At 38.5% G+C, this 13,475-nt stretch overlaps 1 protein-coding gene across 3 annotated transcripts in view; it reads left to right on the top strand.

Moving 5' to 3' along the window:
• TET3 (tet methylcytosine dioxygenase 3) overlaps positions 1–13,475 on the top strand; it is a 104,145-nt gene that overhangs the window by 63,473 nt on the left and 27,197 nt on the right. For all 3 annotated transcript variants that reach the window (XM_058550912.1, XM_058550911.1, XM_058550913.1), the window contains one exon: positions 8,497–8,587. In XM_058550912.1, the coding sequence (XP_058406895.1) occupies positions 8,497–8,587 (91 nt within the window). The remainder of the gene's footprint in view (positions 1–8,496; positions 8,588–13,475) is intronic.

Below are 13,475 nucleotides of genomic sequence, written 5' to 3'. Positions count from 1 at the left end.
TGGTTATCACAACCTGTGTGGTACTACTGGCATCTAGTGGGTAGAGGCCAGAGATGCTGCTAAACATTCTGCAGTGCACAGGACAGGCCCCCCCCACACACACACAACAAAGAATTATCCAGTTGAAAAGGTAATAGTGCCCCAGGGGAGAAACCCTAGAGATAAACTTCCTCCGTTGAAAGATTAGTTAACAGGCAAACAGACACAGAATTCAACATGCAACCCATCAGATGCTGTGGGGAAAAGTGGTGGAGGGGTTAATTAAATATAATATTCAAAATGAAGACATATTAGAAAATACAAGAAGAGTTTGAACAACTGATTTATACCTTCAAGGAAGTTGGCTAAAATGTTCATTGTGAAATCAGAAATGAAAGATGAGGTGCTAGAATAAAGTTACAAAGAGGTCACAAGAGGCATGGATTAAACTCCAGAAGCATGCCCTTGCACAAAGCATTTACAATGTACCAGAAGCTGCAAAAAAGCAGAATCAGAGTTACAGAAAAAGCAAATCAACGAGGAAGTGGGGCAGGCTTGAAAGATCCCTCCAGGAAAAGAAAATAGAAGTGAACCTAATCAGAGTGGAGATAAGGGTTACAGAGGAGAGACAGGAGGGATCCTACACACAGATTAGTTCTGTCAGGAATGTTGGGAACGTTCCTTGGTGTTCCCAGCGAAGAGCGTGGAACAAACTGAACAAAGGCAGGAGTTAAAGATAAAATAGAAAACTTTTTCAAAATGGAAGATAATGAAGAAAAACCGACAAATGATCCTGATGAACTTACTGAATTTCAAGGATAAAGAATTGCCTACAAATAAATTAATAAAAAATTAAGTCAGTCATATGTACTTGGTTGTTTAAACTTTTTTTTTTGCTGTTTAAAAAATACTTTTTAAAAACTTCCTTTTAATTGAAACACTATAGGAGGGTATATAAATCTTAAGTGTACAGCTCAATACAGTTTTACAAAAGGCACATACTTATGTAACCACACCTAGATCAGGAAACAGAACTTTACCAGCACCTCAGAAGCCCCCTCATGCCCCTCCCCAGTCACTTACACCTGACTCCCTAAAGCAAACTGTGGCCTGCAGGCCACATCTGGCTCATATCTATGAGCTAAAAACGGTTTTTATGTTTTTAAATGATTAAAAAAAAATCAAGAATAACATTTCATGGTTCATGAAAATTGTATGAAGTCCACATTTCAGTGTCCATAAAGTTTTAATAAAACATAGCCATGCTCATCTGTTTGTGTATTGTCTATTGCTTGCACTGCGTCAGCACAGATGAGTAGTTGCCACAGAGACTGCATGCCCTACAAAGCCTTACATGTTTACCATCTGACCCTTAACATAGTTTCCCAACCCCTGTTCTAAGGTTACTATTATTCTAACTTCTAACCACATTGATCACTTCTGCCTGTTCTTGAACTTCATGTGTATGGAATCATAAATACATAAGTATGAATTCTTGTATATTCTGACTTCTTTTGTTCAGTGTTGCGTTTGTGAGGTTCATCTATGGGTGTGTAGCAGTACCTGTAGTTCGTTCATTCTGATTGCCATATAGTATTCCATTTTATGAATATACCACCATTTATCCATTAGCTTGTTGATGGTCTTTTGGATTGTTTCCAATTTGTTATTGTTGTGAATCATGCTGATATAATACATGCTTACATATGTCTCTTGGTACACATATGTTACACTTATATGTTTCTGTTGGGTATATACCTAGGTCTGAAATTATGTATGTTCAACTTTAGTAGGTAACTACTATCCATTTTCCAGAGTAGTTGTAGCAGTTTAAACTCCCACCAGCAGTGCTCCACATCCTCACCAGCAAATGCTATCAACAGTCTTTCTGCCACTGTGGTAGGTGTATAATCATCTCTCATTGTGGCTTTAATTTACGTTTCCCTGATGACTAAGGAGACTGAGCACCTTTTCATACGTCGTCTTTTGTGGAGTACCTGTTCAAGCCATTTGCCCGTTTCTCGGTTGTGTTTCTATCTTTTTCTTATTGATTGCTAACAGTTCTTTCTTTATTCTGGATATGAGTTCTTTGTTGGATATATGTATTGCAGTTCTCAGAGTATTGAAATAAAAAATTTGACCTAAGAATTCTATACCCGGTAAAGTTGCCATTCACATGTAGTCTTCGTAAAAACATTTCCAAATATGCAAGAACTCAAATTTTCTGGAGATGAATCAAATCAGTCACAGATTGGGGAAGTTGTATATGAAGGGGCTGGCAGTGAAATCAAATGTAAAGTCTAAATTTAAATAACTGTGATAATTATTTTTCTAAAACAAAAATAATACAGTTACACTGTACTTGAAATAAATTTATTTTATATTAAATATCTCTTTTTTAATAGAGGGGGAAATATCTTATGAGGATACCAACAAAAAGCAGGAGGTAAAATGAAGGAGGAGGTGGGGAAATTGTAAGGGTGCTAACTTTTTTCTCTCCAAAAGTACCACTAGCATCACTAAAAACATACTATAGATGTTCCAGATTACCAGACATCAGAGGTGGGGGTAAAAGAAAATACAAAATTTATAGCAGAACATAGGAAAGAAAGAAAACAAGGAAACATAAACATGGAAAACGTAAAGTGACAGAAGACTATGCGTATGTTACAACAATAAATGTAAATAGGGCAAACTCACCTATTGAATTTAAGGTTAATAGCATTAAATAGCATCAAGAAGGTGAATAAACCTTATTTCGCCATGGGAAAACAGAACCATGTATTGGTCACTGATTCAGAGCGTATATTGTATTCTATCGAATATTACCCCAACCTTGCAAAGTATGGTTACCTGTCTGGAGCCGTAACTGAGTACAAGCCCATTGCCGCACAGAAGACATAGATATATAGAGAGATATATTAAATTTGTAAATGTATGTAGTACTGGTTTTATAACTAAGCATACTTGGTTATAAGTCCTATTTCTTCCCATAGAATATCTTCTCCCCCATACAGACATGTGATCAAGGAAAGGGAGATACATATAGAAAATCAGGGAAAGGGATGTAATTAAAAGAAACAATCTTCTAAAAGACTCCTTGGGCTGCCTTATAAACTACTAGAAGGGAGAGAGTGACTGGTTTTGTTTGGCACTTGGAGCTGTGTCTGCCTTCTGTGTTTTTAGTAGCCTTCCCAGAGAAACCTGACCATCCAGTTTCTGGGTTGGCTTGGTTTTGGATCTTCAGGTCTTTTTTCCTAGCTGCTGGGATGGAGTTGCCAAGATTTGGTTTGCGTGTATGAAAATCTCCTTTGTCTGCCCTTAACCTTGTAAGTTTTGAGTTTTTCTGATTTGGGGCAGAAGGTAGTCACCAAAAGCTACATTATATTCGAGTTTCAGTGTGAGACCCTCAGTCAATCCATTACTTTGACTTTTCTCCAGATAGTATAAACTGGAATAGAGCTCAGAAGTTCTGGCATATTCTTGTGTTCTGTTTTCTGTATGCTGTGTAGTATCCTAGTGCCTATAAAGAGCTTTCAGACTACTACCTCCAACACCCACATTCTTACGTTCTCTTTCCCTACGCACCCCATCTTGGTCTCCTCCCCTCCTCCACTTCACATGCATCCTTCTGTAATCCTCTCTGTTTTATGGTTCAAAATAGTGTATATTTGGAACAAGTCATTTTTAATCCTTTAGTTGAAAGTATTCATTCATTCATGAAACATTTAAGCATCGATAGGTTGAGAACTCTGCTAGGTACCTTACCTCTCATCTAATCATCAACAAGTCTATAATATAGAAACATTATTTTCTATACACCGAGTTACACCATAAAGGTGGTATAACTCGGCCACAATCACACAGTTTGTTTGGCAGAGCCTAGAGAGCAGCTACCTATTGAGTTCGTGTTATGCACCAAATACCACACTTAGTCCTTTATGTATTTTACACATGAAGGCATGAGGATTAGAGAGGCTGGGGAGATAACTCGTCACAGTTGCCCAGGCCTCTGTCTGCAAAATCCGTGTTCATTCTGCTGTGCCATGTTAACAATAAAAATGTGCTGTGATACACGCTTTGATATTTTTGTTGTCTGCACGGTGCTTTGGGAGTCCAGAGGGAAAACAAGTCTGAGAAGTCCAATAGGGTTTCACAGAAAAGGTGGCATTAAACTAGGCCTTAAGAGATGAGTTTTTCCAAAGAGAGAAATAAAGGAAGGCACTATCATGATGAGAAAACATGTTTAAAGACACAGGGGTATTGCATGGTTCCATGGAAGGGGCTGTGGTGGCTGATGCAGGATGCAAGGTCGAGAGGTGTGCAGAGATGGCTCAGTGGGGGCCTTGTGGACTGTGCTCTGGAAGTTTAGGTTCCATCTTCTGTCTAGCCTGGAGTCGTCGCTGGGAAGTGATGTGATCAGATTTCTGTTTTGGGATTATAACTGGTGTTGTTGGGTAGGATGACCTAGGAGAGCTGAGACCAGCTGGGAGATCATGACAATAATTCAGGTAAGAGCCTGACCCAGGACGTTAGTGGGGGTGAAGAACATCCGTGAGTGGAAGCCATAAGTGGTAGACAACTCCCATCAATTCATCTACTGTGGCTGCACACACCATTGTGCATCTTTTTGTTTGTTTTTATAAAACCAGGAACACAACTCATTTTCGCAAACTTGCTCTTACTCTTATACTTATTCTAGTGTGAGTAATGATGTGTATACCTTTATGCTTGCATATGTGTGCGTGTATACTAATGTATGTATGATTATGTGTACACTAACTAGCATATTGTACATGCTATACTGAAACTTGCTTCTCTTCCCCCTTAAAATATCTTGGAGGTCATTTTTTATCAGTAAATCTGGAGCTGCCTAATTCCTTTTGATGGCTGCTTAGTATTTTGTTATATGGATGCACCATAATGTATTTATAATATATAATGTATTATGATGGACATTTAGGTTTCTTATATTTTGCCATTACGAATGATGTAATATGTGTATACACATCACTGTACATATGCAAGTATATCCAAATTTCTAGAAATAAATTCGTAGAACATTTGAAATTTTTTGAACTTACTGAGTCAAACGGACTCATGTGCATTTGTAATTTTAACATATTGCTAAGGTACTTTCCATACTGCCTATTTTCGTATTCTCTCACCAATACAAGGAGTGATTAGACTTTGATGGTGACTCATCTGATAGGCAAAACTGGTACCTTATTGTAGCTTTATTTATGTTGGAACCATTTGCATTTGCCTTTCAAAGAATCATTTCTATCCATTTTTCATTTTTTTCTTGTGTTATTGACCTTATTTAACTACAAGAGCTCTTCATATAGTAAGGAAATTAGCCATTTATCTGGTCTGAGTTCCAAATATTTCTCCCCAGTGTGTTGTTTGCTTTTTGGCTTGACTTTTGGTATTTATTACTATAAAATTTTCTTTAGTTAAATTTATCAGGGTTTTTTTCTGTGTGTCTGTGGCCTCAGAATTTCATGTTAGAGAAGGCCTTCCTTCTTCCATGATTATTTTTAAAAACTGTTCCATTGTTTTTCTTCCAGAGCTTGTATAGTTTCATTTTTTTGTATTTAAATCTTTCAACCATTTGGAATATATTTTGGGATACAGTATTAAATATGGATCAAACTTTTTCTCAGTTGTCCCAACACCACGCATTGAAAAATTAATCTTTCCCCGTTGATTTGAAATGTCATTAGATATCCTTTTTTGTGTAGGTCTTATATACGCAGGTAGATCATAAGCTTTTTAAAGGCAGCAATCCAGTGTTATCGTGTCTTGTATTCCCCATAAATCAGAGCATAATGTTCTGCATAAAATAGATACAACATTAATTTTTTTACATCTAAAAAATTGTGAATTGCATATATAGGAAAATACACAAAACATATACAACTTAATATAAATGTATAAAATGAACACCTGTGTAACCACAACTTAGACCAAGAGGCCATTTCCAGCTCCCCAGAAGTCCCCTGTTTACCCTTCCCAATCACAGTCCTTTCCCATCCCCCAGAGGTAACCACTCTTGACTTGTGACGGTGATTTCCTTGTTTTTCGTTTCATTAAGGTTGAACCATGTGAAATCACCATTTTTTGTAGGTAAAAAATCTTTGACTGTCTGCAATTTCCTATTTCAACCTAGCAGTATTACCACCTATGTATGGATCTCTTAACAGTACAGTTTAGTTGAGCCTGTGGTTTTTGGTGAGGAAGATTGGCCCTGAGCTAACATCCATTGCCAATCTTCCTCTTTTCTACTTGAGAAAGATTGTCGCTGAGCTAACATCTGTGCCAGTCTTTCCCTGTTTTGTATGTGGGACGCCTCCGCAGCATGGCTTGATGAGTGGTGTGTAGGTCTGTGCCCCGGTATCCGAACCTGCGAACCCTGGGGTGCCAAAGTGGAGCGCACGAATTTAACGACTATGCCACCAGGCCAGCCCCTAGTTGAGCCTCATTTTGAATACCATTTCAATGTAATCTTACTGTATTTGTTCTTCTGTGCTCTGCTGCTTTTGCTCACTGTGATGCTGCAGTATTCAACCATGTTGTTGCAGGCTGTTAGTTCTCATTGCTGGATGTATCCCATTCTGTGACTCAGTACATCCTTATTTATCCATCCCACTGTTGCTGGATTATGGGTTGTTTCTAGTTTTGAGTATTGCAAACCATGTTGCTATGAAAATCCTTGTACGTGTGTTTTGATGCATGTGACCAAGATTTCTTCTAGGACAGGATCAGCAAAGTAGGGCCAGCTGCCTGGTTTTGTTTGTTTGTTTTATTTTTGTAAAAAATAAAAACTTTGCATTTTGAAATAATTTTACACGGGTAGAAAAGTAGCAAAGTTGGTACAGCGAGTTCCTGTATACCGTCTACCCAACTTCCCCTCATGTAAACATCTTATGTAATTATGGCACATTGGAAACGAAGACATTAATGCGTTAATGTCGGTACAGTGCTGTTAACTACAGACTCTTTGGATTTCAGCAATATTTCCATTAATGTCCTTTTGTCGTTATAGGACTCAATGCAGGACACCACATTGCATTTAGTTGTAACGTCTCCTCAGACATGAAACAAACTTGCCAACCGTAGCACAGTATTTGTGTAAAGTTCTTTTTGTTTTCAGCCTTATAGTATCCGGTCAAAACACTGTTTTCCAAAGCTATGCTTACATAGTCTTTTGAGTCTTCTTTCTTTCACTTAGCAAAATTCATTTAAAATTCATCCTTGTTGTGTGAATCAATGGTTTGTTCCTTTTATTTTTTTTTTAAATTGTGGTGAACTTTTGCATAACATAAAGTTAACCATTTTTAAAGTGAACAGTTTAGTGGCATTTAGTACATTTGCAGTGTTGTGCAACCACCACCCCTACGTAGTTACAAAACATTTTCATCACTCCAAAATAAAACCCTGTACCCATTAAGCAGTTACTCTCCATTCCTCCCTCCTCCCAGCCTCTGGCAACTACCAATGTGCTTTCTGCTTCTATGGATTTACTCATTCTAGATATTTCATATGAATGGAATCGTACAATATGTGACCTTGGTGTCTGGCTTCTTTCACTCAGCGTAATGTTTTTGAGGTTCATCCACATTGTAGCATGTATAAGTACTTTATTCCTTTCTTTTTTAAATTGTGGTAAGATATATATAACATAAAATTTGCCATTTTAACTATTTTTGAGTGAACAGTTCAGTGGCATTAATTACATTCACAGTGTTGTGCAACCATTACCACTATTTCCAAAACTTTTTCATCACCCAAAACAGAAATTCTGTTACCCATTAAGCAATAAGTCCTCATTCTCCACCCCTCCCAGCCCCTGGTAACCTCTAATCTAATTTTTATCTCTATGAATTTGCCTATTCTAGATGTTTCATGTAAGTGGAATCATAAAATATTTCTTCTCTTATGCCTGGCTTATTTCATTTAGCATAATGTTGTCACGGTTCATCCATGTTGTAGCATGTGTCAGAACTTCATTCCTTTTTACGGTTGAATAGTATTCCATTGTATAACTATACCACATTTTGTTCATCTGTTGATGGATGCTTATGTTGTTTTTACCTTCTGGCTCTTGTGAATAGTGCTGATATGAACACTGGCATACAGGTATCTGTTTGAGTCCTTGTTTTCAATTCTCTTGGATTTATACCTAGGAGTGGAGTGGTTTGCCATCCCCTGGTCTAGAACCTGTATAATGGTAAACTGAATTCCAAAGTGGTTAGACTGCAGTCTTGACAACACTTGGTTTTACCAGATTTAAAAATTTTTGCCAGTCTGGTCTGTGTGGAACGGTATTTCATTGTGATTTTAATTTGTATTTCCTGATTCTAATGGAGTTGAACACATTGTCACATGTTTATAAGCCTTTTGGATTTCCTGTTTTGTAATGTGCCCATTAATTTTCCTATTGGTGGTTTGCCTTTCTAAGTTAGTGTTGATGAACTGATGTCTCCAAATAATGTTTACTCTGTGTTTCTGCAGAACAAATAGTGGAGAAAGATGAAGGTCCATATTATACTCACCTGGGATCTGGCCCCACGGTAGCCTCTATCCGGGAACTCATGGAGGAGCGGTGAGTGATACACAGATGTCCGAGGAGAAATGGGCAAGTTGTTAATAGAATATGGATTTTAAGCAGCTCTCATTTTCGTTGCCTTGTACTAGACAGCTTACAGAAAGGAAGCCCTGACATCCAGACTGTGGAAGGTTGGATGTGGGAGTCTCACCCTCAGTGCCTCTTCTATCTCTAGGTCTCCCTCCATATATCCCACTCCTCCCTGTCTTTTTTGAAATACTTTTTACTGGAGAAATGTGGTTAAATGGTTATATGTCCTAAGAGTTTCCTGTGGTCTGAGTTTTGCTGCTGGCTTTCCTGTGGTATTGTGTAGCATGTTCTTCTGCCCTCTGTAAATTGGTAGTTAGATCTAAAGACTTGATCAGAATCAGATTGTTTTTTCTTTCTTTCTTGTTTTTGAAACTACTTCATAGGTGATATTTTGTACCTCTACTGTGATCTGCTATGAACCTCTTAATTACCCTGTAGTATCTTCTACTAGGAGAAATGTAATGTTTCATCTTTGGCCAGTGTCTCCTGAGTCCTTTTGACATGATCCTAGGAGTCTTTAATAGCTTTCTTGATTTCTCATATGACAAGGTGTTCTGGGTTCGCATTGTACATTTATCTGAGAAGTCCTGTTTCTTTTTATTGGGGGAAAAAGTATTGAGAATACACACTCTAGGTACTAGGGGTACTCATTACTACTGGAGTGCTCATTATTTCTAGGCTATTTCAGTAGAAGGAGCTAAAATATATGTGTAGGTTTTTTATTTTTGTTATTGTTTAGTGATTAAATACATCATGAGTTTATATTGACACTTCTGATTCAAACTCAAGCTCTGTTTTTTTTAAACAGTTTATATAGATAGAGACTTTAAAATCTATGTACATGTCCACAGCAGATATTAAATACGGTGAGTTCCAGCTTATGGAGAGGTAAAATAGCTTGGTGAGTGAGAGCATGTGGACACCAGAGCTAGACTACCATCCAGTCCTGGCCCTGCCACTTACTGCTGAGTCCTTGGGTAAGTTGCTCTACTCTGTGACTCAGTTTTCTTATCTGCAAAATGGAGGTGATGATAAAAGTACATACATTGTAGGAGAGTTGTGAGGATAAACTGAACTGATGTCTGGAAAGCACTTAGTGCTTATTAGTAAGTACTGCCTACAGGGTGTCTATCTCATATACATGTGTACTGATTGCATTTTTAATAACAAGCATTATTATTTTAATAATAAAGGCAAAGATTATGTAGACATAATCATGTTTGCTCATGCATATACATATAGATGTGGGGAAGGTCGAGGGGCTTAGTGTTTCCACAAATTGGGGAATCAGATTTTGTCTGACCAGGGGAGCCAGATTAATCCTGTCGTTAATATAGCAGGGAACGTGAGTTTGAACTGAATAACTGTAATGGCATCCTGAATGAATAAAAGGTAAGATTGAGGGAAGACAGTGATCTGCTGTGAACACTCTTAATTACCCTGTACCACCTGGAAACATTTATATTCAAAATAGCCCATCAGAAAAGCATTTGATCAAAGACTCAATCTGTAAATTCAAGCCTGATTAAAGGGGCACCTCTGAGTCCATGAGAATGAAACAATTAAAGCAGAGTGCGTGTATGTATGTGCACACCCATATGTGCCCACGTGCGTAGGTGCTGCAGTTTTGAGGTTGGAGCAGGCATCTCATTGGCCAGTGATTTTTGTAAGGAGTCTTGACACTGTCGTTTCAGGTTGAGGGCTGCAGGGGAGTCAAATGTTCAAGTTTGATCTGAGACAGTTTTTGTATGTCTTTATTTCATGGTAACAGTTTACAAGATTTCTAGAGAGCTCTCTAAATAACTTTTAGTTATAGAACAGTATGTTTTGAAACAAGGATTAAGAGAGAGAGAGAAAGTTGAGACTTGTCCTTTTTTCTCATTGCTTTAAAAATAACAGCCAAGTGTAGATTCTTTAGAAACTGATCCAAGGGAGGAATTCCTCTCAAGACCAGGAATACTTGTGTTTTTCCTCAGCAACTGGTTTATTTTTATCTTAAGGACCTTGTAAATCATGTAACAGATTGCGATTCCATCTTTATGTTGGCTGCTAGTAAGTTTAGAGCCAGATTTGTGTACCCCCGTTAGGAGGAGCGTAATTTCTCATCTTTGGCCTGTGGGAGTCTATTCACATTCACTCCTGAGTCCTTTATGCCGTGACCCTAAGGAGTCTTCATAGCTGGTTTCTCATATGATGAAATGTTCCAGGCTCATCTCTCAAAAATATGCACAAGACCCCACTGTTTGCATTTTGTGTACCAACATCATGTCTGTCTGTTTCCCCTGTTACTCTGATTTCATCACCTGTTATTTTTATCATATAGATGTCTTTTTAAGTTCCTTTCAGGAACAAGGAAAGGAATGAAGGATTGATGAAAATCACCTGGCTGGGGATCTAGTTTGTGAATGGTCTAGGCTGTCTGTTTCCCCAGACCCTCCCCTCAACCCTCTCTCTGTGAGACCACTCTGCTTCCAGGAGCTGGGCAAAGGTAGGGAGGGGGAGCGAACTGAAATCAAGGAGACTTTGGTGCTTTTGGCTTATCTGGTAAAGATTTGGAGAAAGGAGGGGGAGGTGGAAAGCAAATCCTAAAATATTACCCTGATTTATTTGTGGGTTCCATACCTCCTGGGTAGCCAGGTCCTCATTGTCATAGATAATTGAAGTCAGTTGTTCAAACCCACATCTGAGAATGGTGTGCTGCACAGAGCCACGTGTCCTCCAGCTGGGAAGGGGATTCTCTGCAGCCTAGGAATTCATTAAATGTTCATTCTATAAATGAAGAACTGACACTGTGCTCACAAATCTGAGTTTGGGGGAACTGGTCTCATTACTGTGTGAGAGAGAGAACCCTGAAGCAGCACGACTTAGATCAGTGGTTCTCAAACTTGAGCGTGCTTCAGAGGCTCACTCAGGGATTATGAAAGCACAAGTTGCTGGACCCCACCCCAGTTTCTGACCCAGCAGGTCTGAGATGGGACCCCAGAGTCTATCCTCCCAAGTTCCCCGGTGATGCTGGTCTCGCACCACCCTTTGAGAACCACGGGCTAAGATGGTCGGGTTATCCTTTAGAATAAGGTTTCAGCCTGTCCTTCTAGACTTCATTTAGGATCTAGGAGTTCATCTATATACTAGAAGGGGCCTCTTAATGATAGGCTAGAAAGTAAGACATTTAAGAAAAAAGAACTAAATCCGGAGTCGGTAGGTTGTATTTAAACACAGAGACAGTTCTGGTTTAAAAAAAAAAAAAATCTAGCTGATCAGTTGTGCTTGATTGACCCTCTTATGTGCTCTTGAATGTGAAGTCCACTGCGGGAAGCGTTTCTCAGAAGGGTGCGGTGGGGGGCAGGTCCTGGTCAGAAGGCCTGGTCTGCGTCCGCAGCTCACCCTCCTGTGGGGAACACGATATCCTGTCCGTTTGGGTGAGAGCAGTGTGGTCACTGTGCTTCCCACAGCGACCCCAGGACACACGGAGTGCCCAGCTCTGCCCTGGTGGGCCGCTTCCTGATAAATGATTGTTGCATTGAAAGTTTTCCAGGAACTGAACCAAAGCAGCTCTCTCTGGTCTTCTCCTCTTGAGCCAGACCAGGCTGTATGAACTGCCCAGTGCCCTGACTCCAGACACGTTTTATAAGGGACTGACCTAGCCTCAGAATGTTAGTGAGCTATTTAGCAGAAACACTGTTAACCTCTTCACTGAGATCTGGAGTGAAACAGAGAACACTGAACTCGGAGAAACCTTAGATCAGCATTTTAAAAAATATTTGTTTTCTTTTCCAATTACAAAAATAAAACATATCTATAAAAGGCCTTTTAAAAAAAATTTAGAGTGAATAAGGCTCTCGAGCAATTATCCTTCCCAGAAGAAACTTTTTTAAAAAGTTTGATGCTTACCTTTCAATTTTTTCTGTGTTTACAAAGATATACATATGTATATAGAGAAATTTTGAACCAAATGGGATCAGTCATAATATAACCACTGTTTGCAGCAGCTTTGTTCCTCCACTTAATTTCTTCCATGTCAGTACATATAATTCTGCCGAATCTTTTTTGATGGCTACATGGTTTTCCATTGTATGGAAATTTATTTTATTATATTGTATTATATTTTATTTAGCCAGTCCTATACTAGATGTTTTCTAATTTCTGTGTTGTTAATGCAACAATGAATATCTTGTTCCTAAATCTTGTATCTGTACAGTTATTTCTCAGGTAGAAATTCCTAGAAGTGGAGTGGATGAAATAAAGAATATGCATAACTATATATGGATGTATGTAAAGAATATGTATAACTGTAATAGCTGTGATAACATTATCCTCTGTTAAATAGTATATTAAAATAATATGCCATGACCAAATTGGATTCGTTACAGAAATACAAGGATAGTTTGATTCAGACAGTCTGTTAAAATAGTATCCCATGTTAATTGATCAAAGGAAAAAACCCGTTCAGTCATCTATGTTCTTAGATGCTAAAAATGTATTTGATAAAAGTAATCAATTCTTGATGAAAAATCCTGAGAACAGGAGACCTTTGGTAGAACCCTTAAAAGTAAGGAAGTCTCTGTTTCTGTCCGGAAGTCAGCTGACTTCATGCTCAGTGATGAATAGTTGGAAGCATTTCTGGTAAAGTCAGGAAATAAGCAGGGATGCCTGCTAGCGCTTCGGAACCGCTGGCCAGTGTGGAGACAAGAGACTGAGATAGAGGCATAAAGAGTGGACAGGAGGAGGTGGCAAATGACCATATCTGCGGATGGTATGATATTGTAAAGAGTCTGAAACTAAAGAGCCATTAAAAATAAGACAATTCAGTAAGATGGCTCTTTACATTATTAAGAATAATTAATATTGATTGGGC

The sequence above is a fragment of the Diceros bicornis genome, chromosome 12 (assembly GCF_020826845.1).
Source record: "Diceros bicornis minor isolate mBicDic1 chromosome 12, mDicBic1.mat.cur, whole genome shotgun sequence".
NCBI classification, from domain to species: Eukaryota; Metazoa; Chordata; class Mammalia; order Perissodactyla; family Rhinocerotidae; genus Diceros; species Diceros bicornis.
This window is presented reverse-complemented; position numbering and strand designations above follow the sequence as displayed.